Source organism: Megalopta genalis, chromosome 5 (genome assembly GCF_051020955.1).
Source record: "Megalopta genalis isolate 19385.01 chromosome 5, iyMegGena1_principal, whole genome shotgun sequence".
In the NCBI taxonomy this organism is placed as follows: domain Eukaryota; kingdom Metazoa; phylum Arthropoda; class Insecta; order Hymenoptera; family Halictidae; genus Megalopta; species Megalopta genalis.
This window is the reverse complement of record NC_135017.1, coordinates 13,971,396-13,997,792: the sequence shown is the minus strand read 5'-3', so window position 1 is coordinate 13,997,792 and position 26,397 is coordinate 13,971,396. Positions and strand designations below refer to the sequence as shown.

General features: G+C 42.8%; 1 protein-coding gene across 1 annotated transcript; it reads left to right on the top strand.

The window, feature by feature from the left end:
• The first annotated feature begins 822 nt into the window (after window positions 1–822).
• LOC117227001 (homeobox protein unc-42) lies at window positions 823–26,200 on the top strand. Its single transcript, XM_033481843.2, has 6 exons — window positions 823–1,315; window positions 8,500–8,627; window positions 9,551–9,658; window positions 18,256–18,438; window positions 20,084–20,183; window positions 23,344–26,200. Exons 1-6 carry the CDS (start codon window positions 1,096–1,098, stop codon window positions 23,448–23,450), a joined length of 846 nt encoding a protein of 281 aa, XP_033337734.1. The 5' UTR covers window positions 823–1,095; the 3' UTR covers window positions 23,451–26,200.
• Window positions 26,201–26,397: the final 197 nt, after the last annotated feature.

The following is a 26,397-nucleotide window of genomic DNA, read 5'->3' as shown; positions in this document are numbered from 1 at the left end:
AACGGAAGCACGGCACCCTTCAGAAACGCAGGACGTTGCTTAGCTACCGTCTGCTAGGCTCGCAGCAAGTTTGAACCTTCAAGGCTTAGACCACTGTATCCTCGAAGCGCCAGCGTCGGATTCTTGCACTGGCTGAAGCAAGAGGACAGAGCTCTTCAGGAACAGGGATTTATTCTAGCTGTTCTGAGATACCTTGGAACAAGACTTCGAACGGATCCGGCACAAGCCTGAAGAGCATAAACTATCGAATCCTCGACAGATAGGCATTCGATCCTCTTTCTAAGTGAAGCGGAAGCAAGAGGATAGAGCTCTTCAGGGACAGAGACTTATCTTAGCTATTCTGAGACCCCTTGGAACGAGGCTCCGAACGGACCCGGACGTTGGAACAAGCCCGAAGAGCATAAACTATCGAATCCTCCACAGAAAGGCATTCGATCCTCTTTCCAAGTGACCGAGAGACGGAGCAAGACCCAGCCGCTGGGTCCAACAGGCATCGGCGCATCCTTCAGAAAGAGGAGATCAGCTTCGCCAACCTCCCGAAGCCTCGAGGCCCAGGAGCCGAGTCCCGGAGACATCAGTTTATCGGAGAACAAGCTCGAGGCTGCGCCGAAAGTGCAACCGAAGCAGCCTGGCACAAGCAGCAGCTCGCGGCATATCCGCGCTGAAATAGGCCGAACCGCGGACCCTCCGACGCGGGGCCTTAGACCGTAGAGGGCCCGGACTCGAGTCTCCTCAGCCTAGTAAGCCTAGTCTGCTCGGTAACCGGAACACAGTAAAAATCGCGGACCCTTTGCTAGAAGGATGACCCACTAACCGCTGGCAGGCGCGGTGAACATTGCGAACGAGCGACCTCGACAAGGTCACCCCGGCATCACCCTGGCTAACGACCTGTCCGGAGGTACCGGGGGACCCGGTGCCGGCGGCGTCGGTTCCGTCGGCGGCAGCTCCGTCGGCGGCGGCGGCGGCGGCGGCTCATCGTTGCCGACGACCGCCCTCAGCCTCGACCATCAGCAGTTCAACATATTCCCGGCGATCTTCAGCAGACAGCTGAACTTCTCGGCGGCGGCGGCCGCGAACTGCGGCCAGAACAAGCTGATGGACGAGCTGAGGCCGAACCTGGGCCTCCTCGGGGTCGGGCTCGTCGAGAACGACAGCTTTCATCTGAACCACAACCAGGAGAAAAGGAAGTGCAGCAGCGCCAGTTCCAACGAACAGGATTTCGGCTTGTACGGTGTGCACCAGGGACTCGAGGCGAGCCCGCCAACACCGGCCGCGACCCCCGGCAGGAGCAGCGTCGGGGCCACTTCCACCGTTGGTAAGAATCCCTTCGATCTCGCTGTCGCTCCTCTCTTATTAATTGTTATGCCCGTGTCGGCGTAATTCCGGAAATGCTGGCGGAACGTACGAGGGGCTTATCAGTGGCCAGCAAAAGGGTTCGTACGACTTTTGTAACGAAGTAATTGTTATTTTAAGGATCAACTGAATGGCTTGGACTTTTTTTTTTAGATGGGACTAGTCTACTAGACGAAGGCTGAAATGCTTTCTTTCTTTTTTAATTGTGCTATTACTTGGAATGACGGAACAATCTCTCGTTTCTAAACTTCTTCTTTATGTGAGCCTATAACGAACATTTAGGAAATGTCTTTCGCAGATCTCGGTAATTTATTATGCATATAGAAAATTTTTATTGAAATCGGTTCACGTTGTTATTAAAGATCGCAAGAGTCGCAGTTTCATCAGGATTTCGACCGAAAACTGTAAGAAATCTGCGGCTTTTTGAAATCTTCGTTATAGACTCAGATAAAAGAGAGATAAAATAGATCTTCTTCAGATAAAAGAGATCTTCTTTTCATTCCGAGTAATAGCTAAATTAAGGAAAAGCTAGAAGACTAATCGTCTAGAAGACTAATTGCTCTGTCATCTAGAAAAAAAAGAATTCAGATCACTTAGTCCAGTTTGAAAAAAGTTATCACCTTTTAAAAGGAGTACGAACAATTTTGTGGGCCACTGTAGCTGTACGGTCAGTTGGCTCGATGATCTTTACGGGATCCCGAGGCACCCTGGTCGACATAACCTAAAAGGTTAAGCGGCGGGCCTTGCTCCCTAGCGATTATTGGGTCGCGTTGGGAATGCTGTTTCGTTCTTTCACGAGAAAATGAAAGACGAACTTTTTTATCCCCTTGCCGTGCCATTTTCTTCCCGGTTCTGATGTACAGAAGTCTTTCGAGTATAATGATTTCTTAGGGGATGAAGAAACTCTGTATTAATTGCGTGCCATACGGGTTTCTTATATTCTTGTATTATTTTTTTATATTCTTATATTATTTCCTTATATTTTTGTATTACTTTTTTATATTCTGTCTATATTTCTTTATTTCTGTCTATTCTGGTCTATATTCTGGAAAAAAGAGCAGGATTTAATTCCAGCTCGAAAGTATGGAATAACATTAATACTTAACAGGTTCTCATTAGAAATCTCCGTAACGAGTTAGGCTCGTTAAGGGGTCAATGTAAACGGAACGCCTTCACACACTTTTCTGGCAGCTTTGTCATGCTGTCTGTTGGCAAGGAATTACAGTGCTTTTTTTAACAGCCCTACGGAACAACTTGCCGAACTTCCCAATGCAATACTATTGGCGCGCCGACATGGCAGCAACGAATTAAGCTAGTCTTACACGAAGAATCGTGTGAAATTGATTACACGGGACTTCGTTTAGGTTTCTGGACTGTTTTTGTTGAGTCAGGTTCGGAATCCTCGCGCAGACTCAGCTGACAGTAATTAATAATCGTAGAATATGGGGATGCAGCCCCGCGACGCATAGTAATCGACTTTGTGAAGCTAGATAAGCAGAGTTTGGTATCAAAGCCAGTTTAGTATCTCGCTTCTTTCGATGCTAATTTAGTGCTAATTTAGTTCTCGGGTAACGATGGACGTCTTTTCCGACGATGCTGGGACTCGAAAGGTCCCCGGAACTTTGGTCGCGGGCCCGCTTTGCTTCGAAGCAAGCAAAGTCGATTCGTAGACAGGCTCGGAACTGGACAAAGTATACTTTCGAATCGGCTCATTTAATTTTTAATTCGTATTTCAACCCTAACGTCTCGCACAAAAATAATGTAAGCACAGTGCTTGCACTAATCGTGCACTGTTCTCGTTGAACCAGTTGCCCTAAGTCCGGAAAAATCAAAGTGTTTCCAGTACGAAATTGAACGAAAATGTATGTAGAGATGAGACAAACGGATGTAGAACTTTTTGACACGATTTTCCCGACAAAACACAGCACAGCTTTCGGAGGGAAATTTGACATTCTACTCAAAACAGAATGTCACTCTGCAGTGGTTAGGGGTGGCCCTATTCTTTCGGCTCGCTGTAGCATGCTCCATCCGGAATAATACATACTCGATGCTCGCCTACGCCCATCACGGCGGACCCCATTAGGCCACCCTTAGCGCCTAGGCTCTCTAAATCCCCATGAACGCATAATAATAGGCCGTGGAACAGGTATCACCATATGGTGCTACCCTAGCGCCCCATTGTCAACACCTTTGACCGATCCCTTTGTCAATGTACACGGCGTGCCACTCGAAAATTAACAGGCAGAAAATTCACCTATATCGAGACGACGCGTTGGCCATTTTTCTTGTCGGAGTCGGCCGAAATGTAAATAGAAAATCCCCTTTTTCGCTCGGCGTTGTTTTAACATGGTGTAACACGTTGGTTACGGCTCGGGCTGTTCGAACTTCGCGCGCTAATCGATGGGGAACTATTTGCGTTCGTAGTGGACAAGTTGACGGTGTAGAACAGTTTGGAAATCTTATTTCTCCCTAATTCGCGCTCAGATTGTGCATAAAAATGAGATAAAAACAAGTCTTCCACCACTTTCGTCGACGTTTCGAATTTTCGAAAAAATTGTTGATATTCGAACAGCTACAACTCTGTTGAAAAAAATCATACAACGATGGAACTCGGCTCATTTTAAAGCCCAAAGTATCTACTTTCGGAGGCTGTCCGTCGATTTCTTTAAAAAAATTTATTCGCGACACAATAGATGAAATACCTCGATCCAGAGTTTACGCTTAAATTTCCAACCCCCGAAACATCGACGATATTCAAAACACTGTAATTTCGTACAAAAAATCATACAACGATGGAACTAGGCTTATTTTAAAGCCCGAAGTGTCTACTTTCGGAGACTGTCCGTGGATTTCTACAAAAAAATTTATTCGTGGCACGGTGGATGAAAAACCTCGATCCAGACTTTACGCGAAATTTTCAACCCCCGAAACATCGACGATATTCAAACTATTGTAACTTCGTGAATAAAAATCGTAGAGCAACGAAACTAAACTCATTTTAAAGCCTGAAATCTCTACTTTTTCCATGTATAATTCATTTTCGTCGAAAAAATTTGTTGTCGACACGGCACGCGGGAAGCTGTGACAGTTTATATCGGACAAAGTCGGACAAATATCGGATGAGTCATTTATGGAATCTTGGAATTAGAAACGGCATCGTTTGGACGAAAATGATGTCTCTAATGGCTAGTTTAATTGCGCCGGTAATTCTCCGAAAACTAATGAAATAAATTAAATGTTAACTAATAAGAACTAATGTTGTTTCTACGAATTAAAAATTGTGGGTGAAATGTAACATGTCGAATGAATAAATTAAAGTATGATAATAGGGTTGCAGGGTAGTCGATTAATAGAATGTTTAACAAATATTGGGTCACTGAGACAAGCTCGTCCGGGTTTTTGCAGTCTTTGTTATTCAATAATGAATCCGATGGGGCTGAATTCCTCCAAGGTCAGGCCGCTGGGAAACAAGACGAGTCTACCGCAGTGTTCATGCAAATGAAACGAGAATAAAAGAATGAGAGCGAGAGGCGGGACGGCGCGGAGGGGAAGGGCGCGGAAAGAGAGAAACGGGGGCGGAAAAATTAATTTCGTTAACCCTCTTGCGTTCTCCGCGGCATTAAAAGTTCTCAAGCGACGGTCTTCCGCGGGAATCCTTTACCCCTTTTAAAATGTGAACCCGCGAAATCTCTTTCTCCCTCTCTCTCTCTCTCTCTCTCTCTTACTCTCGTCCGCCGGTGCAAATGACGGCTTTCCTCGCCGCTTTAAAAAAGAAGATCTAATACTACTACTTGAACAAACTTGCCGAGAAGTTACCGTCGCCAACGACAAAGTATCTTTTTTACGCTCGGTCGAGGATTCACTTCCGAGGGCGCAGTTAATTGGTTATAACCGGCTCAGTTTTGATTTTTCTTCTGCTGGAAAAATTTGGGGACGTAGAGAAGAAGTGGACGAAAATGACGAACGAAGTCCCGTAGCAATTGGTTTTGTAGTTTCGTTACGAAAAAATCACAAAGCTTGTCTGGTATGGGATCACCCCTTTGATTGCTTATTTCTCAAGGGTGTGTGTACCAGATTGCTTGTAACTAGCGCAATTTTACTTTTTTCGAGGTTAAAAAAATTGGAGATATTGTTGGAATACGGACAAATATATTCGAAAAGGCCCCATAGCAATCGGGGTTATGGTTTTGTCATAGAGAAATCCCAAAGTCAGTCTGGAATGGGATCATCCCCTTGATTGCTTATTTCTCGAGGATGAACTTGATTGCTTGTAACTAGAGCAATTTTGATTTTTTCGAGGTGGAAAAATTTGATGATGTAGTCAAAAGATAGCCGAAAATTTGTGTCACAGTTTCGCGATAATCGGTTTCGTAGTTTCATGGTAAGAAAATCCCAAAGTTACCCGAAAATGTGACGGAATAATTGGGAGAGGTGGGTTTAGGGCAATTATGCGGGGGACTAACAGCTGCCACGGGCGAAAACGCATTCGAAATAATTACCAGCGATTTTAACGAGGTAAAATCCACACTGACGAATGACAGGATCAATGGGATCATCGACGATGCAGATTTCTGGGAGGGTCGCAGCTGTCCGTCGCTAGCATCTGCCATTGCATTCCTCTTGGAATAGATCAGCACCCGCAACTCTTTCATACGATTTTTCTGTACACCCGAAAACGCTAGAAATCGGAAAATTAGATTCTCGTTTACTTGGTTCATCGATCTTTTTAATTTGTACCGTATATACTCGAGGTATAAGACGATCATTTAGAATCTAGGTTAATTTCGACATTCTTTTATCGCGAAACCGCGAAACGAATTTTATGAAGCTTCAGCGCGTAATTTCCTTTCTGTTTTCATCGTATTATCAAATTTTTACTTAGAGAAGAAAATCAAAATTGAGCTTTTCGCGAGCGGTTGAGTGCACGCTTGAAAACGTGTGACCAAGCGATACAAATTTTGACCGTCTTTGTCATTTTTTAATTAAGAAACCGTAACTCCGATCATTATGGGACTCGATCATGCAGTTTCCTTCACGATTCGACAATGTTCACGAATTTTTTCATCCCGAAAGAATCGGAATCGCGTTTGCTGCGCGCGATTCAATGCATCCTCGAAAAAGAGGATGTCGCGCAAGCTTCGATTTTTCGGCTGTCTTTGGCATTTCTTCTCCATGAAATAATAACACCGTTCGTTATGGGACCCCGCGGCACAGTTTTGTTCGATTTCAACTTAGTTGAGACAATTTTCGAAAGAATAGTTTGACGAGATAATCGCGCGAGATGCCGATTTCGCTCGTCAAGAAACGGATTGTAAGAGGTTCCTCCCGTCTTCCCGCTGAACTTGACCGAGTTTCACCGTTCACCGGGAAACGGGACAAGGTATGTAAAGTGGACAGCATTCATCCTTGAACATTGAATCAGCATGTAACATGATTAGGTCATTAACGCCCTAACCAAGTTAGCATAGTGCGAGGGACTTCACTCGCCACCGTTACCCCGTCCGTACGTTCGCACGTTCATAAAGCCGATACAGTGAAACAACCAAGACGAACGACGACTTATCGTGACGGAGGACTCCCGCGGACCTCCGACGGGTCCTTACACCCCCGCTGAAGCCCCTCATTAACGATCTTTCACTAATTAAAACACACCGACCATCGCAGTCGGAGGATCGCTGAATCTTAGCTGGAAAAATCGGGGATGTTCAACTGGTTGCGACTTCGCGAAATATAATCGGATTGCGATGTACCTGGTCTCGTTATCGAGCTTAAAGCTTCTAGTTTTGATTTCATTAATTTTTTTATTTTTTCACATTTTGTTTCGTAGAGGAAATCGAAAGGAAAGGGGAAGTACATTTTTCTTTAATCTCATAACTAAGTGTGTCTCTTTGAAAAATTGCAGCATCGCTAAAGAAAATGGAATGGTGATCCAAATGGGCTCATTTTGTAGGGTGAAGCCTCTATTTTAACAATACTATACTCAATTAATTAAATACTTACTTACTCTATTTGAAAAATAATTTTGAAGTCAGGTAGAATTTTAGACAGATTCAAACGACTGTAAAATCTTTGCAGAATTTTTTTCGCAATTCAAACCAACGCGGATTTATAGCTTGAACTGTCCTTTTTATAACAAGATCAAAAAATTTGATGTACGATTTTTTGTTGCCGCTTTATGGCGCTTTGAACGGAGAGCGTCCGGTTCGTCGGTGGATATTCCGATTCTTCACATTCGAATGATTGTACAGAGCGTAACAAATTTTTTTCGTGACTCGAACTAGCGTAGATTTAAAGATTGAAGTCTGCTTTTTAAAATGTGCCCATGTAATTTACCGAGCGATTTTTTGTTGATCGGAATTTTCCGTTTGACAGAGGACTGGTCGGATGACTCGAGAATTACGAAACCGTGAAAATTACAACATTGCGACAACTTTCTAGCTCGAACCTTGCAAAACTGGTGGCTAGCATTGAATCTATATTATCGTATTACTGTCAATACCGAAATGGCACAAGGACTATCGGCTGGCGACTGTCTGTCGCCTCGAATTTGGCAGAGCAACAGTGGATCATGCTTTCACTCCAATCGACAGATCGACTCGACGTTTTACGTAATCAAAATTAGTAATAAACAATGTTAACGTCGCGAAAATATTCCCAAGTGTAAAGAGAACTATCTTGATCCTTAAAGAATCGTTGACCCTTGGAACACCGTGAAATAATTTTTACAATAATTTTTGCAATTATTATTTCACGCTAATTTTTTTGCCAATCATGAATATATCTCTTTCACTTCAATAATTATTTAAACAAATTTCCGTGGTTATAATAGAATATTAAAGTACGTCATCTTGTTCGCGAGAGTTTATAGAACAATCTCGCATGAAAGATATTCGCATAACTATAATTGTCAGAGCACGGTGTATTTTCAAAGTTGAAAGAACGAGTTTCTCGATCAAAATTTAATCAACTTAACTTTCACCTACGAAATAAATGGAATTCTTGTATTTCATGACTAGGGAATTTTTAATTGGAATCGGTTTTTTCACTAGGATTTCATTTTAACATTGTTCAAAGTCTGGAAAATGTGGTTTTTCGATGTTCCAATGCAATTTCATGCGGTTCTAAGCAAGAAATTTTTCGTTTCAGGAGCGGAAGGAGCTTTCAAAAAATTAAAACCGGATCCTTGTGCTTCGAGTCCACATATTGGTCACACTCCCACCACTGCAAGTTGTCCGACACCTGCCCGACGACGACACAGGACTACCTTCACACAGGTTTGTCTTCGAAATGATCATTTTTAGCAAAAGTTTCGAAACCTGCTCGATAATCTTCGACCGAAAGATCCCTGAACTTCCTAACTGCCTTAACTTCGTGAAAAAAAATCTGACAACAAAAAATTTCCACTCATTTTGTCACGTGTAGCCTCTACTTTCATCTTCAGTACGTTATTATTTTCCAAAAGTATTTTTTGGTACTGAAAAAGTTGAATATTTTACACCGACGATAAAACGATTGCGAAATCGTGGATGACAAATTGGGTATCTTCAAGTTACCATAATTTATTGAGAAAAAATCGTACGCCGATCAATTGTAGCTCATTTCGTAGCGTGAAGCATCTACATTAACCCTCTGTAATTTATTATTTCTCACAAATTCTCATTTGTCGCGAATAAAATTGAAAAGCTAAGACGAGTTTTTCGTGTGTTAAAAATTCAAATGCTGGACAGCTCTCAATTCAAATTGCAATAAAAGGCGAACAAAGAATTCGCGAATCAAGTTTGTTTAATTCCACGCAACATTAACATTCTAATTAACAAATCTACGTTGGTCGGAGCACTAAATAAAATTTTTTAAACCCCGTAGAATCGTTTGAAATCGTCGAGCACCAGAAACTATGGTCATTACATTCCGCCGCGTTTCGTGCTGCAACAATGGTCAAAAATAAAAGCATCGTTAGACTGGCCGAAAGTAGGAACTCCCCGCTTCAAAATGAGCCAACATGGATCATCGTGCGATTTTTTTACGCGAAGTTATGTTATCTCGAAGGAGTCGAATCTTTCTCGATGGAAGTCGGTGTTCCAATTTCGACGCTCAAAATTCCGCGATTACAATTATTTTCAACGTAGCGATATCGGTTTAAAATTTCGCAAATTTCCCGTCAGATAGTCTTCACTAGGACCCTCGAATTGTTTCGCAGGAGCAGCTGGCAGAATTGGAATCGGCATTCGCAAAATCTCATTACCCGGACATATACTGCAGGGAGGAATTGGCGCGATCTACTAAATTGAACGAGGCCAGGATCCAGGTAGGTTGCACCCTATCCTTCGGAGAAAAGCCCGATCGATCCGCCGTGCGATCTACGGGCGCACATTATCGACGTTTCTCCGTTCGATCGCCGATCGAATCTCGGAAGACCGAAAATTGATAGAAGAGAATTTCGTTCCGGACGATTTTCAGCGAATCTTCGCTGAAACATTCTTTTTTTTTGCAAACAGCGGAGAGGCATTCTCCCGATTGATCGAGTTAATTAACGGGCCCCTTTTTCCATGGCGCGCGCGACGTTAAAAATTCATAGTTACAAACACACGTACGCGGAGTCTATCTTTTTGACCCTGATTCAGCGCTATAATCGAATCAAAGACGCATGCGGGGCGGTGAAATGAAATTACGGGCGCAAATGTCGATTCAAGGCACCCCGTGCCTTTCGAGGGTTTGCAAAATCGATCAAAGAGAACTACCAGGAGCGTAGAACACAGTTTTTTTTTACGCCGCGCCCTCTGACTCTGACGCGCCCTCCGAAACGGAGATTATTATTATCATAAATATCGGACACCGAGGGCTTGGACGTGGATAATTTCGCGCGGAAAAATTCGAGGCTGTTGCTCGAAGTCTGCTCTTTCGAACAACGCGTCGAGAAAGTAGCTACCGTGTTCGCGGGCCTCGGAAAAAATTCAGAGAGCAGAGCCTCGTCCGCGATCGTCGCACGAATTACGATCCGCCGCAACACGCAACTTCGAAATTCTGCAACTGGGACGCGCGTGCGGATTCAGCGACGAAAAAATTGTCAAATGTAGCCGGAGAGGAGTAGTTTCGAACCGCGTATCGACGAAATTGCTACGAAGTTCGCGGGCCCCAGAAATAATTCATGAAGCGTATACCTCTCACGGACAGATCGGTGAAGTCGTCGTTCCGCGTCGAAGTTCTGCAGCCGAGCGAAACGTGAATCTCCCGCGGCGAAAAAATTCTCGAATACGCTTCAATGTATGCGCTCTCGAACCGCACAATGCGAAATCCGCGTCGAAGTGCACGAGTCCCGGGAAAAATTGCCGAGGCCGCCGTTTCGGGAAAACGAGTCGAGTAAACGGCGGCGGCGGCGGTTCTCCTCAAAATTCTGCAGCGCGGTGAAAAATTTCCACACGTCGACGAAAAAATGCTGGAACACGCGCCAACGTATGCGCGTTCCGACACTCAGACACCGAGTCCGCGGAATCTTCGCGTATCGCGCGCATAATTCCCGAAAAATCCCGTTTTTTCTCGCGCGCCGCGGACCACCTGGAATCGGGCGCGGCTGCGCTGCGGCGTCGCGAGGAAAAAAATCTGTTCGCGGTGAAATTTTCATGCGAACCTGTGCAAGACCGCGATCGACCGGTCGACGATCGTTTGGAAGCGATCGACTGGCTCTGCTCGCCGGTTCCCGCATTCGAAACGTAACGGGCCGCGTTCGAAAGTCGCGAAGTTGGACGAAACGGACACTTTGTGCATGAATTACAGCAGAGCGAGTAAAAGCAAACCGCGTTTTACTTAGCATCGCAGTTTAACAGGGTTAAGTCGCCGCGGTCCCGGGCTTTTAACACAAACAACGCCGGCCTGCATTATATATCAAAAGAGCGAAACGTACCGGCATCTGTTTTAATATGTACCGCTCGGAATTCGGCTGCCATGTTGCTCTCGCGCACCAGACCAGGGGGAACACCGTACAAAGCCGCCATGCTTTCCCTTTCCATACTTCTTTAATGTCGTCAAAAACCGCAGAGCTGTCCCCCGAATCTGTTGCGTTCCGTCTGCCGTTGGATCTTTCGACGATTCGAAAATTGCCGGCTTGTTTCGCTTGTACCGGAGCTCCCGGAATTATTGGCTGCATGTTGGAACCAGAAAAATGGACCGCAGCGATGGTATTCTACGTCTCGCACAGGCGGAATTAATTAGGTTTAATTAGCGGGTTTTACGGTGTCGACGAATGTTTGAGGAAATTACTGTTCAGGCTGTCAATTACATTTTTTCGAATTAATTTCGAGCACGCGGAGGATTGCCGGGGTTTTATATCTTGCAGGATGGTCGATGGTGGTTTGTAGTATACACAGGATTTTTTTAGCGTCCGTAAGTCTCGACAAAATGGCGGGACGTAGGGATTATTGGGGATGCTTTTCACAGAATCCTCGCTCAGAGATAAGTCAATGGAAAATGAAGGCTATTTTCTAGAATTAATTTTGAGCAATTCAGAGGAATTAAAAATTTTTCCTTGTTGCAGTCTTATTACTGCTACTTTGTAGTATACACAGGATTTTTTTAGCGTCCGTAAGTCTCGACAAAATGGCGGGACGTAGGGATTATTGGGGATGCTTTTCACAGAATCCTCGCTCAGAAATAAGTCAATGGAAAATGAAGGCTATTTTCTAGAATTAATTTTGAGCAATTCAGAGGAATTGAACATTTCTCCTTTTGCAGTCTTATTACTGCTACTTCGTAGTATACGCAGGATTTTTTTCATATCTGTAGGTCTTACCAAAGAGATTGCACACGACGATCATCAGAGACATTCTCTGAAACAAGTTTCTTAGTATCCAGAAATAAGGGAGAAAGAATCGAAGATCGGATTACCAATTTCCGTATCACGCGAGTAGAATTAGCAGATGAAATTCGGACTCGCATACGTTCAAACAAAGAAACTTCTGCGACGCAGCTGAATGTAAATCGCAGTAAAAAGAACTTGATTCACTGTACAAGGTTCCAGCAACCATACGCGACGGTCTTCAACGCCACGTTTTAATCGTTTCCGCGTCATTTCCCCGTGTATGCTGCCATTTAGACGTTTCAACGATGCTTTAACCATCACGCGGATGGATAAAAAAGAAATTCTGCAACTTATCAGTGTGGAGAAGCCGACACGTGTTCGCATGATTTCCCAGAAACGTTGCACATTCATTCCTGAACGATTTATACATCGTTCTTCGGTTTCTTTGTCTCTTCATTTCATTATTTGATCTTGTTCTCGCCGAGTTTTTTTTTATGTTACGACGTCGTTACAAATTGTGTTGTTAATTGGAACTAGTCGTTTTCTAATTGTTCTTAATTCTTCGTTCAGAGGAAAATATTACCGTTACTAGAATATTGTTTTAATATATTTTTCTGCAAATGTATTCTGTTCTTTAATGTATTCTAGTAATATTTTTAAATCATTCTTTAGTATTCTAGATTATTATACAAGAAGGTCATATTATATTGCATAAGAAGACTGTATTATATTACACAAAAAAAATTATATTAAACAAAAGGGTTACATTATATTATATAAAAAGATTATGTTATATCGTATAAAATACATCTGTATTATAAATTGTATTATCTGCAAAAAAGCATACAATATCATTAAAAATTATACTACAAAGAGTATCATATATTCGCCAAAAAAGATATATCGAAGCCCGCAGCTGCAAAAACAAGATAAAATTGAGAAAAGCTCTCCCTGAAATTTCATCTCTTCAAATTTCATTTCTTCGAATATCATTCCCTCAAATTTCATTCGTTCGAATTTCGTTTCTTGGCGCTTTAATTTCGTTTTAATTTCGTTTTAATTTTCGCTTAATTTTCGCCGGCTTGGTTTCGATTCTATTAATTGCCTCTCATTTTAAGGTCCCGGCGTTCGCTATAATTTATCGAGGGGCGCAACCGTGTTGCCGGGTGTAACCGTGTCAGGGATTATTCCGAGAGGCATAACGCGTCCGTAGGAATTCTTTAAGAGCCCCTATCGCCGGTTACGGCATCTCGCGCCGTGTAAGATGGCGACACGCGAGCGAACGAGCAGAGCTCGCGCAGCCCCGGCACGGCAGGGTGCTTTCGGATGAAAGAGAAATAGGTAGGGAACAGCGGTGGCAAAGTTGAGATGAGTTGTAGGGGGAGCGTGGGAGGGTGGTGCCGTACCGGAGGCTGCCATTATATCTGAGCCGCCATTTTAAATTGAATTTTCTCTCCACCCTAGATAGATCTGAAACGTCTCGGCCTTGCCGAGGTTCTTCCTTCCCTAGGAGACGAACGAACAGCTAAGAAGATGCTGGATGGGAGACGGCGTGGGGACGGTATGGGGGTATCGGACCCCTTTCCGGTTACGTTATTATCTTTTTCTTATCTTTGCTACCGTCCTCGTCCCTTTTTTCGACTATGCTGATCAGAAGTTTCGTGATAAAACTGTTCAACCCTTGGGCCAACAACCGAAAACAGACAGCGGAGAAAAAGTTTGGCGAAAATTTGGCCATCTTCGATAGACGATGACTCCGCGAAAGATCATCGTAGAATGATGACAGTTTCTTTAAATTAAAGCTCGAAATCTCTATTTTAAGACAGTGTTTCTGGATTTTCAGTTCGATGCACCCTCGCCAAAATGCGAAGCCATGTTTGTCACATTGAAAATTGCTGTGTTTGTCGTATCGAAAAATCGTCGACATTTGACGAAATGCGCGGACCTTGTGCAATTTTTTTCTGGGATGTCGTTTACAGCCGAATGAAGTTCGAACCTTTCCCTTTAATTTGAGGTGAAAGAAACTCGGCTGCGATTTTTTTTCGCGAAGTTACAGCACATTAAAGCAACCCTTGTCGAGGGTAGCGAGTTGGCGGACAATTATTAAGAATAATATTTGATTGCGGTAATAAATTATAAAATAAATAAAAATGGAGAGTGACGTGACACAGGAGCTGATTATAGGGGTGCCCTGGTTATAGAACAACGTCGACGATTTTGGATATTGAAGTAAGGGTTAAACGAAGGCCTTGCAAATGGAACGATGCACCAATCGTGTACCTAATCGTTTATAGCAATCGCAATCTCGACTTTCTGCACTTCGAAAAATTTGCATACATAGTGAAAACATAGACGCAAATGTATGCTAAAGTGCCATAACAAACGATGGCACAGTTTCGCGATAAAAAAATTGCAAAGTTACCCCGAGACAATAAATTTTGTAACAGCTCCTTTCTCGAAGCTCTTTGTTTAACTCACAGCAGTCGTGATTTCGGGTTCTCCTAATTGCAACAATTTCATAAAAACGGTCACAAAGTCGAGGTAAAATATAAAACGACGCTGCAAGTTGATCCTGATCGACGCGTGTTTGAAATAATTGTTTGGTAAGGCGGACTAAGTTCGAGAGACGACCGAGTCGCGTCGAGAAGCGACGATAACGTCCTTATTAATGATAATGATAAAAAAGGGTAGCACTGTGGTAAGAGAATAATTCTCGAATCACCGCACAAGAAATCCCATTACGCCGTAGAAAAAGAAAGGTGAATCCGAGACCCGATATTGAGTTAGCTGAGTTTTCATTCGACCTTTTTACTTCGATTCGACTTCCGATCGAAGCCTGGCTGCCTACCTACTGGGCGTTTTACGAGAAAATCGACTTCCTATCCGCCAGGAAACGAGCGAACCAAATAAATATGGCCGTCGAACGTCTTCTATCTTCTCCACGGAAAATATTTTCCACGCGATCGCGTTTTCTTTCCCCAAAAAATTACAAACATTTCCGATCGTCGATCAGCTCCGAAACACGCTTGCAATGAATATTTCTCAAAAACCGCAGCATCGATCGGCTTCCAAATTTACAGGCTTATTTCCTGCACTGTAAACTGCTATCCTGCCGATGGATAATATTTCTGTCGATACTTGATTTATTTTAATTAACACAAATCGCGCGATCCATCGTTATGAAGGGTTGAAAAAGATGCCCTAGCGAAAATGATTGTATCTTCTACGATTGTGAACATGTTGCAGTGAAAAAATTATGAGATCCACAGCAAAGTATGATCTTTCGAACGCAGAAAGTATTTTTCAAAAAGCTCCCCCAGTTTTTCCGAAAAAAATTCTCAAATCTGACCCTTTGTTTTGTATCTTTTTCCTTCGATTTATTACGTTCTTCCGATGTTTTCTATTGTTTAAATAAATGTTTCGAGGTTGAAATGACGTGTATATTATTCTCGAGAGATCGTGGAATCTGTCGATGACGAAACATGTCGCAGATATATTTTTCTGCGAGAATGGCGGTTTAGGCGAACTGTATTCTCTCAGGCGTGGAGAAGCATAGTTTTCTGGGTCGCGGTGCTCAAAGTAGCAGACATTTTGAGCTGTTCTCCCCCAGAGAGGGTGCCGCACTTTCGCTATCCCATCTTCCTCTCCGTGGGAGAGCCAAAGAGAGAGAGACAGAGAGAGTGAGAGAGAGAGAGAGAGAGAGAGACGAGATTGGAGAGCACGGTGATTGAATTACGAACTCTTAGCTTTCCAGTTCTTACAGGGTGTGCGCCTTAAGGGACGCGCCCGCGCGCAAATATGTTCTCAAAAAGCTCCTAGGGAGTGGTTGCAAATAAAAGGATCGGTTCGCTTTTCCAACATATACTCTGCCCGCTGCAAATACAATTCTTTTCACTTAAAAAATATCAAAGGTCAAAATACAAGCAGTAGCTGAAACGAGACGAAATATTTCTGAAGAATGTTTACGATAAATTGCAGCAAGCCGTTGATATTATCCGTGTCAAAAAATTTGTGAACACAGTGGAAACGCGAATGAAAATATTCGCTGAAATTTGATAGCAAATGGTTTTGTAGCGGCATAATAAAAAAAGTCGCAAAGTGGGTCTAAAATATTAGATCGCGTAACAAGGTATTTTACAGGGATTTACCCAAATGCTTGCAGCAAACTCGAATTTGACTTTCATACCATTAAAAAATTCGTCCACATAGCCGATCCTCGACTGAAAACGTCCGCTGAAATCCCATAACAATCGGACGCTTACTTTACCGAGCAAAAAAATCGCAAAGTTAGCTTAGAACGTTACGTCACGTAACAAGATCTTTTACAAGGATTTACCTAATCGCTTGCAGCAAGCTCGAATTCGACTTTCACGCCACCAAAAAATTCAGCTACACGGTCGATTCTCGACTGAAAACGATCATCAAAACCCCGTAACAATTGTCCACTTACTTTTCTCGCAAAAAAATCGCGAAGTGTCCCCGGAACAGCAGGCGTCCGATAAGTTGTTTCCGAAGCCTTCGCTTAATTGCCACGGACAACGATAATCACCCAGTCCAATTAGTACCGAAACACGAAATCCTAGGAACAATTCAGAAGCAACTCGGCCAATTTTCCCAAACAATCTCCTTCCTCGTCCGGTCGCGAACACACCGTCGAACACCGGAGCGATAAAAATCGGGGGAACGAACAACAACCGATAACCAATAAAACAAAAGCGATCTCGTCTGAAAAAGCGAAAGAGAAAGAGGAAAAAGGAAAGGGCCGTAAGAGGTGCATAAGAAGAAAAATGGTAGAAAAAGTGTCTCTCCACCACCCTCCACACCCCGGCCCTTTCTATCTCGCAATGGCGTGCGCGCGTGCGTGCGTGCACGGGGGTGGCGAGGGTGCCGAGAGATCTGATGCACAGTAGAAATGTCGATAAAACGCGTCGGCCAATGAGGGAGCCGGCGGGTGACGTCACGGCGGTGGCATCGGCCAATCAAGAGGCGCCGGTGACGTTGCCAGCCCCTTTCCCGTGGCCCGTGGGGGAGGCTCGGTTGATAGGGAATGATAAGAACCGAGAAAAACAGGAGCGAAACGAATGGAAGAAGCCCCCGGCGTTCGGTGGGGGTGGATTCGACGTAGACAACGCGGACTATAGCTGGCCTGGAGAGAGGCGATCCCAATATGGGCGCGCTAATTCCCGCGAAACAATGGAAATTCTCCGGCGCAAAATGGCGATGCGTGCTCCGCTCGCCTTGGGCCCCGTGCGAATCCTTGCTGTCAAGGAGAATGCCTGCTTTTGTTATGGGGGCGCGTGTCCCTCCGCCGTGCTGCGACTTTGGATCGTGCCGGATCTCGATGGGAACATTTTTAGACGTTGTCGAGACCTCTTGCGGCCCGTTTTTATAGTTGTTAAACAATCGGTAATTATAAGAACGAGCTGTTCATCACTTTCGCGGACGTTTCAAATTTTCGAAAAAATTGTTGATATTCGAACAGCTACAACTCTGTGAAAAAAAATCATACAACGATGGAACTCGGCTCATTTTAAAGCCCAAAGTATCTACTTTCGGAGGCTGTCCGTCGATTTCTTTAAAAAGATTTATTCGCGACACAATAGATGAAAAACCTCGATCCAGAGTTTACGCTCAAATTTCCAACCCCCGAAACATCGACGATATTTAAAATACTGTAACTTCGCGGATAAAAATCGTCGAACAACGAGACTAAACTAATTTTAAAGCCTGAAGTGTCTACTTTTAGACGCTGTCCGTCGATTTCTTTAAAAAAATTTATTCGCGACACGGTGGATGAGAATCCTCGTTCCAGACATTACGCGAAATTTTCAACCCCAAACAACATCAACGGTATTCAAAATACTGTAACTTCGTGAATAAAAATCGTAGAACAACAAGACTAAGCTCATTTTAAAGCCTGAAATCTCTACTTTCTCCTTGTATAATTCATTTTCGCCGAAAAAATTGTTCGTAGATACGGCACGTGGGAAGCCGTGACAATTAATATCGGACAAAGTAGAAACGAGTCATTCATGGAATCTCGGAATTAGAAAACTTGCATGACGTTGATACCGTCGGTTTTATGCGAATGCCATGATCACTGTCGACAGGTCTGGTTTCAAAACAGAAGAGCAAAATACCGGAAGCAGGAGAAGCAGCTCCAGAAAGCCTTGACTCCGATTCCCGCTTGCCAAGGCGCCATGATGAGAAACATCTACCCCGGCGCTAGCAGAGGCTATCAGCCCTATCCTCATCCCCATAATAGCATAAACGGGATAAATCGCTACCCTCAGGTACGTATACCGTCGTCCCTGACAATGCACAGTCGATCGAACGATCGGCCACGAAACATCGATAATTGGTAACATCCAGATATTGTGCATTTATTATAAAAGCGGACAGTTGAAACGCGAAACGATGAGACCGTTAACAGAATTTCATTAACCGTGCATTATTTTCGACTCGCTGAAATTTTACTCCTGCTCGTTGCTACTTCGATCAGGACAATTTTTATTTATTACACTATATTTTATTAATTACACAAACATATGTAGTTCACTCGTCGCTTATTCGACGATGCTTATTTTACCGAAGAGTAATTTTAAGAAAATTTCGTTGCTACTTTTCATTGGAACAGCACCTTGCTCTTCGTTATAACTATAATTAAAATTAACGAAATTCCCTTGCGCACCGTTAATGCAACTTACGCGACGTCGATTCTTAACACGTGTACATTATGGTCGCAGAATAATTATAATACCTTAAACTATTATAATAGTCGCGCGGCTTGGTTTCTAAATTAGAAATTCAGAGTTTCGAGTTTTAATTAGTACCATCGACCACACGTCGATTATACACGCAGGTAATAATTAAATTAAATCGCAAGTCATAGCGTGCATAGCTAAAATCGCCGGTCGTAGTACGCGCGCGTAGTTTAAATTCGCAAGTCGTACTATCGAATTCTAATTAGTAATTTTAACCGAATAGATAAATTCTGCGCATAAAATAGTTTGAATCGCGGGTGATGTGTTTAGCCTAAATTGCCAATGGCGGTGATATGTTTAGCTTAAATCGCGAGTGACACGTTCAGTTTAAATCGCGAGTATGGCGTCTATAGCTAGAATTGAACGTATTCGCAGTACAAATTGCGAGGCATGCTACAGTTCGAATTATAAATTATAATATATGTACATAGTTTCCAGTCTCCAGATTGAACGACGTTAATAATGCGACGTTTCCGAATTCGTTCGCGTTTCGCCTCGAACTCTTTCTTATTCCGCAGGTGGCCGAATCGGATTTTTCCACGACTTTCCGGCGAAAGATTGTTTACGGAACAATCGTTGTGTGTGTGTGTGTATCGCTTCGAGAAGTATCGGGCGGCTGCGGACGAGTCCGACGCGTTTCTCGTTAATGATTTTAACCGAGGTATTAAATTGAAGTGCACAGCTGACCGTCCGGCGGCGCATCGCTATCGGTCGATGTACCTAAATTGCATTTCGACTGATTAGTTGGGTCGGACAGATTACCGAATGCCTACCGTTTTAATTGAGTCGGTAATTCTTCGGCTACGTCGGTTTCTCGCCGGGAAAAACTTCCCGGACGGCCTAACCGGCCGCCCTCGGCCCCGTCGGATTCCTCAAAGCGGCCCCGATTACCCCGATCGATGCCCGCTAATTGGCTAATTCCGAATTTGTTTTGCAAATGCGATTTCGGCTCGCGCGATTCATCAGATCAATTACCGTTCTGTGTATCTGTTACATAACTGCGGCCGCGAGAAATTTCGACGGCGTATCTATTTGTTGTCGCCGATTAGCCCAATGGTTTTGCTGGTTTCACGCGTCCCCCCTCCCTCGCCTCGCTCGCCGTGATTTCGTTTCATGTATTTTGCAATGCCGCGTCGGCTCGAATGGAATTAATGGTGGAACGTGGTTCTTGCAGATGGGCACAACGTCTTATCCGAGTATGACACAACCGTTCTCCATGTCGCATTCCGCATCGAACATGTCGGCGGTCACTGGTATGAGACAAGACGCAATGGGTGAGTGTTCTCTCGTGACGTTTTATTATTCGGCCGGTCGCGAGACGTGAACAGAAGATCGTGCTGCGAATTTTAGGCGCTCCTCGCGTACAGCAGACTTCAATCTCGAGGCGCATTGCAGGGCGAATGGACGAGAAAATTGCTCGAGCTCCGCGGAAATGTACGAAGTTGCTAAATAATCATCTCCGCCGGGCGTGGGCACGTTGTCCGTTCAAACTGCTACAAAACGGGAACGAGAAATCGTGCGTCGGATTTTGAGGTCTCGTTTGAAAGAGAATGCTTCGATCTCGGGGCTAAATGATGTTTGAGTAGCTAAGAAAATTTTGTAAGCTCCGTACCGACGGGCAAAATTGTCTAAAAAGTCGGTCATCTGGTCTGGTCATCAGCTGGTGACATACTTTCATTCATAGTGCGATGAAGCTCGCGAAAAAAATTGTGCTTCAAATTTTATGACCTCGTTGTAAAGAAGAGACTTCAATCTTCAAGATCACGTTAATTTCAATCCCAAGAAAAATTTTTCAAGATCAGTGTAGCCTTTCAAAGTTGTCCAAAGAGTCAACTACCTTCGCCAGCTGGCTAGCAACATAATTTCATTCATAGTGCAATAAAACACGCGAAAAAAATCGTGCTTCAAATTTTAAAATCTCGTTGTAAAGAAGAGACTTCAATCTTCAAAATCGCGTTAATTTCAATCCTAAGAAAAATTTTTCAAGATCAGTGTAGTCTTTCGAAGTTGTTCAAAAAGTCGACTACCTTTGCCAGCTGGCTAGCAACATACTTTCATTCATAGTGCAATAAAACGCGCAGAAAAAATCGCGCATCAAATTTTGAGGTTTAATTTCGAAGAGAAAGATTCATTCTTGATCGACATAGCAGTTTCAATCGCAGAAATAAATTTCCAAGCTCTCAGTAATTTATCAGAGATTAATCGTCCCTGCTATCCATCCGATGGCCGGCTTCTCGTTCCCACACCCCGATAAAACGCGATCGGAACCTCGAGAAAACGTTATAAAATGATTGATCAGAACGCGAAGCTTTTCTATAAAGTGTCAGTCCAGCCTCAACAGATTCGCATCCATCGTAAATAAACTGGAATCGATTTTTCGGCCGGGCTTCCCATTTCGCCGAGTGTCGACTCCTAGTTATTGATTGATTGCGTAAAAAGCCGTGCCGGAAATGACGCGAATCGGATACCCGAGCAAAACGTACGTCCAAGACGTCCTCTCTCCATTTCCGGATTCGCGCCGTCTTACATCATTTCCGGCGCGAGATGGAATATCGCTTTTAAATCGAATCAAGACTATTCGCGAATTGGCTCTCGCTGCAGCACTGCCGCCAACATGGCGGCTGCTCCTAACGATTTAACGTCTTAATGCGATAGCAAATCGATCGATTACGATCCGCGATCGGCGAACGGGAGAGCATCCGCGAATCGAATCGACCGATCGCTTTCTAAAAAGAAATTTCGTTTCCTTCGTCCACCGTCGCCGTTGATCCGCGGAATAAACGGCCGTTTCCGGTTCGAATTCCGACAAATATTAACCCGAAAGCGATTCGCAAATCTTCGTAATTTAAGTCCGATTAAGTCTTGATGGTTCGAACGATTTTATCAAGCGCATAAAATTAATTGGATGAACTGTTGGCGAAATTATTCTACAGTTATTCGAATTAAAAAATGCTTTCCCGCCGCTTGGGGGATCCTTAAATGGCGTCGCCGACGCTTGGAATCCGGAGACGCGAATTTATTAAAACAATCTAGTCGATTTCTCGTTGTTCTATTTATTTCATTGCGATTAAAAGTTCAGACAACGATGCGAAATGTGTTTAAACGGATTATTGCGTTAATAATCGAGTTTGTTTAATTTATATGATTGCTTTTCGTGATTCGAGTAACGGTGGAATTGTTTTGTATCGTTTTTTTTTATTTATTTGTTTTCGAATAAAGACGTTGTTGTTCGAGGTTAATCGAATTGTTTAATGTTTATTTAAATTTATTCGGCGAATTAAACATTAATGGATTTTGTTTCGGGTAGACGAAAGCGCATTACATTGCGTTTTGCCCGGTGCAACGGACCACACTTCGGTCGATAAATAACGAGTTTCTGAGGACCACGCACAGATAATGGGTTTAAAATTGTGTAATCGTATTTTCGAACTCGTGGAAGTTGAAAAGGTCAGATGAATTTTAGTCGAGAGTTCCGGCAAATGTTATTTCGATCTCTTTAGCTGTTACTAATTACATGGTAACCTTGACTGCTTCGCTTCGTTTCGGACAGTGACTTGCGCGAGTTACGCGCGGCTGGATGTAATTATTCATTAATTATATATTGTTGAAATAATATCGTAAAAATAATGAAATAATAAATGGTGTCCGAAACGTCACCTTCAAGCTGTCGTAACACCGAGAAAAAATATCGTAGAATGATGTGATCCAACTCATTTTAAAGCGTGAATCTTCTACTTTCATCTCTGCTAAATCATTTTCTCCCGCTATGATCATTCTTTATAAAAATAATTGAATATTGTACTCTAGCGGTCGGAGAACCTCGAAACGTTTGCTGAAAAAGTGGGTCATTTTCAAACTGCTACAACTTTCTGCAACAAAATCGCCCGACCATGTAACTTAGCTCATTTTAATGCTTGAAAATTCTACTTTCGCCTCCGCTAAATTAATCAGCTTCACTTAATTAAGATAGTTTGAAATTTTTCATGTTTCCGTCCAACATTTAATTATCATCGAATTTTGATCGTCGACGAAGATGCGTCGGTTCGATTCCAAGTGAAATTTTCAACGAAGAAGAACTTAGGGATATCGAAAGTATAATCTTCGCTCTTTAAAATGCGCTTAGTTAGATTGCCGTACGATTTTTTCCGTAGAAATTACGAACACTTGAAACCGACCAATTTTTGACCTGAGATTTAATTATCCAATTTTGATGGTCGACAAAAATGCATCGATACAAATCCAGTGCAATTTTCAATGAAAGAGCCCTTAGCGATGTCGAAAGTATAATCTTCGCCCTTTGAAATGCGCTTAGTTAGACTGCCGTACGATTTTTTCCGTAGAAATTACGAACACTTGAAACCGACCAATTTTTCATCTAAGATTCACCGAATTCTCCGAATTCGACCCGAATAAAACGAATTGATCTAATTGCAGGTATGTCAGCGGAGGACGAGTGGTACAACAAAAGTATCTCGGCTCTAAGAATGAATACCGCTCATCATCCGAATCTCGCTGCTCCGATGCTACAGTACCAAACATAATTGTAAACGCATGCACGCAAGCTATACGAGAAATTCCGAAGCTATTCGAGCACGATGCAACGTCGCTAAATCGCATTGCCAAAGAACAGGAGAGAGAAACCGCCATTAAAACCAAAGACGAGACACACAGAGAATACCGTATTTCTAAGTACCACCAAAGAGGAAACTTCGAGGCTTCTCGCGAAACGAGAGAGAGAATGAGAGAGAGAGAGAGAGAAAGAGAGAAAGAGAAAAAGAGAAAGAAAGAAAGAGAGAAGCGAAATTTTGAATTTGGCGCCGCGAACGTTCCAAACGGGCGCGCCAATCATTTCAAATCTGGTCTAAATAATTTGTTCATTATGCTAGAGGAAATCGATTCCGATCGGTAACTCGTAAACGTGGTCATTCGAACAGGAGATTCAGTCGTATTGTTAATAATATTTTGGTACGCTAGTTTGTTAATTAATTCTCACCCGGTAGATACATACACGTAATTAAAAGCATCCTCCGTTGATTAGTGCGTCGAGGGCTTTCTGTGCGGGCTGCGAGCGACACGAATTGTTATATTGTTTAAATAATATTAGCACAGAGTTATTTCACGGAACATTGAACGTTTAATCATTTTCGCGAACAATTTCGGTACTTCGTGAACGTGCACGTTAAATTCACCGATCATTATCACCGCACGAAACCGCTTATTGTTGTTATCAATGAAACAATTATTATTAATTATCATTCGAACGGCAAGTGTGCATAAATATGTAGCACGAAACAATTCGGTTCGTTCGTTCGCTGAACGCGGTGAAATAGTTCGCGGTGAAACATTTCTTGCATCCTGCAGAAGGCGCAACGGTACCAATTAATTTTCCGATCGACAAACCCGAGCAGTATTCATTATGTTGCCATTAATACAATTAATTTGTTACGTCGGCGCCGATCGATTTCGTGCGAAACCGAATAAATAAATTATAATTATATACATAGACTTACAATGAAATTACATAGAATACGAATGTAATTACGGTTCAATTATAATGTAATTGTATATTTAATTTCGACGCATGTAATTATGATTTATTTATACACGTACGTACCATGTATACACGTATTGCACCGACGTCGATGACAATTGTAATTTTAAGTATATAATTTAAGTGTTACGTCTTTCGTTTTCTTTTTTTACTTCCACTTGATTTTCGCGCATTGTATTGCTGTAAACGCTGAGACGAAAGCGTGACGACGATGTTTATTGTTTGAGGAATTTTCTACCGAGAATCGACAAGCACAAAAACGCGACATGCGTGGGCGTGAGAACATTGTCCCACCCGTGGGATCCTTGATTAGTTTCTTAACAACGATCGAGAACTAACGGTTTTGTTAACGGAGGTAACTGTAAATAAGGGAGAGAAAGATAGCGAGAACGAGAGCGAGCGAGAGAGAGAGAGAGAACGAGAGAGAGAGAGAGAGAAAAAGAGAGAAAGAGAGAGAGAGAGGTACATATACAGTGTAATCAACAGGTACTCTAGCATATGCGATTTTTCAATGTCCTTTTAAAAATGTAAGCATACCTATCCTTAGTGGAGAACAATTTAGGCATTGATTTGTGTGCTTATGTTGGCCAGAGTTTTCAATAATCGGAGTGGAGGGGGTAGCTGAGGGTAACTGACGATCCTTGCGTTCGAAATTTGAGGGGCGCCGGGCCACAAATTCTCGAAAGAAAGTCAAATTAGCTTTTACGTTGAACCACACGTTGAATTTTTACCAACTTTTTCTGTCGATCGATGCGGCAGTGGTCTATTTTGGGGGTAGTTTACACCCACTGTACAAATTATTGATTCGTGTAATTAATTAATGTCTATGTTCGAACGAGATGCGTTGTTCTCGAGAAAGATAGTTGTTGAAAAATCTGGAGAAAAATGCTGAGTGTACGATGAAGAGTATTGGTAACATCTGAGATTACATTACAAAATTTTTAAATGCAGCAGAATGATTTTAAATCTCCGGCTTTTAATTACTCGGTTCGAAAATTGGTCTGTTATAATTTCCATATGTCTGTTCATTTTTCTAGTTAACCGCGTGTTAATTGATTAAGGGTAGTCTAGCGAATAGGGTGGACGCTGGCCCTGGCGCCCCTCAGCGGTGATATTTGGAGTCTGTCCAATCAACAATCCTCTATATTGGTGTCATTTTTCGATAAGTGTCTAATGCATATATTGAGCGAGGTATGAAAAGCTGCAGGTGTTACGAAACTGCATTGTTTTCATGTAGTTTTAACTGCGAATCTTATTATTAAAAGAAAATAACAAAAAGAAAAAAAAGATATCACTCGCGGCGTTCGACGCGAAATGTTCCTAAAAATTTGTAACATATCACACGAGAAAATATACGAGGGAAGCGGAGGCAAAAAAAAAGATAATGGACACACGCACTTATTACGTACACGTGTATGTGTGTTACGTTACAGGGGGAAGCATAAACAATGCATGCGACGTAATTACACCTATCACATGCACCGCGTATGTTGAAAACGAGAGAACGAGAGCGAGAGAGAGCGAGCGAGAGAGAGAGAGAGAGCGAACGAGAGCAAGAGAGAACGAGAGAGAGAAAGAAAGAGAGAAAAATGAAGTATAAAAAAATGATTAGGTGACGTTAAAGATTAAGTGGAAAATAAAAAAAAGCGCATACCGGGGCGAGCGTAACATAGTTTTAAGCAAGGGTCACGTATTGTACGTATGTGTTGTACATAGCCTAAATAAAAATTACATTTAAAATTGCTGGCTCCAGAACTTCCTGTAAATGCACCGACGATCGTTCATTTTGTTTTGACAGTAGGTGCATGCGCCGGTGATTACTAGACTGGCGGAATTTATGACAACATTGGATAGTTTAAGTTTCAAAAATACTAGAGATACATCGAAAGGATACAAGCGCGTCGAAATGACGAGAAATATTGCTTCGCACTAGACAG

What these genes read in the sequence shown, in the direction of transcription:
- LOC117227001 (XM_033481843.2), top strand. Translation starts at nt 1,096, where the DNA reads ATGGACGAGCTGAGGCCGAACCTGGGCCTCCTCGGGGTCGGGCTCGTC. An exon ending in ACAGGACTACCTTCACACAG is followed by an intron (nt 8,628 to 9,550) that starts GTTTGTCTTCGA and finishes ATTGTTTCGCAG; the next exon opens with GAGCAGCTGGCAGAATTGGA. An exon ending in TGAACGAGGCCAGGATCCAG is followed by an intron (nt 9,659 to 18,255) that starts GTAGGTTGCACC and finishes CACTGTCGACAG; the next exon opens with GTCTGGTTTCAAAACAGAAG.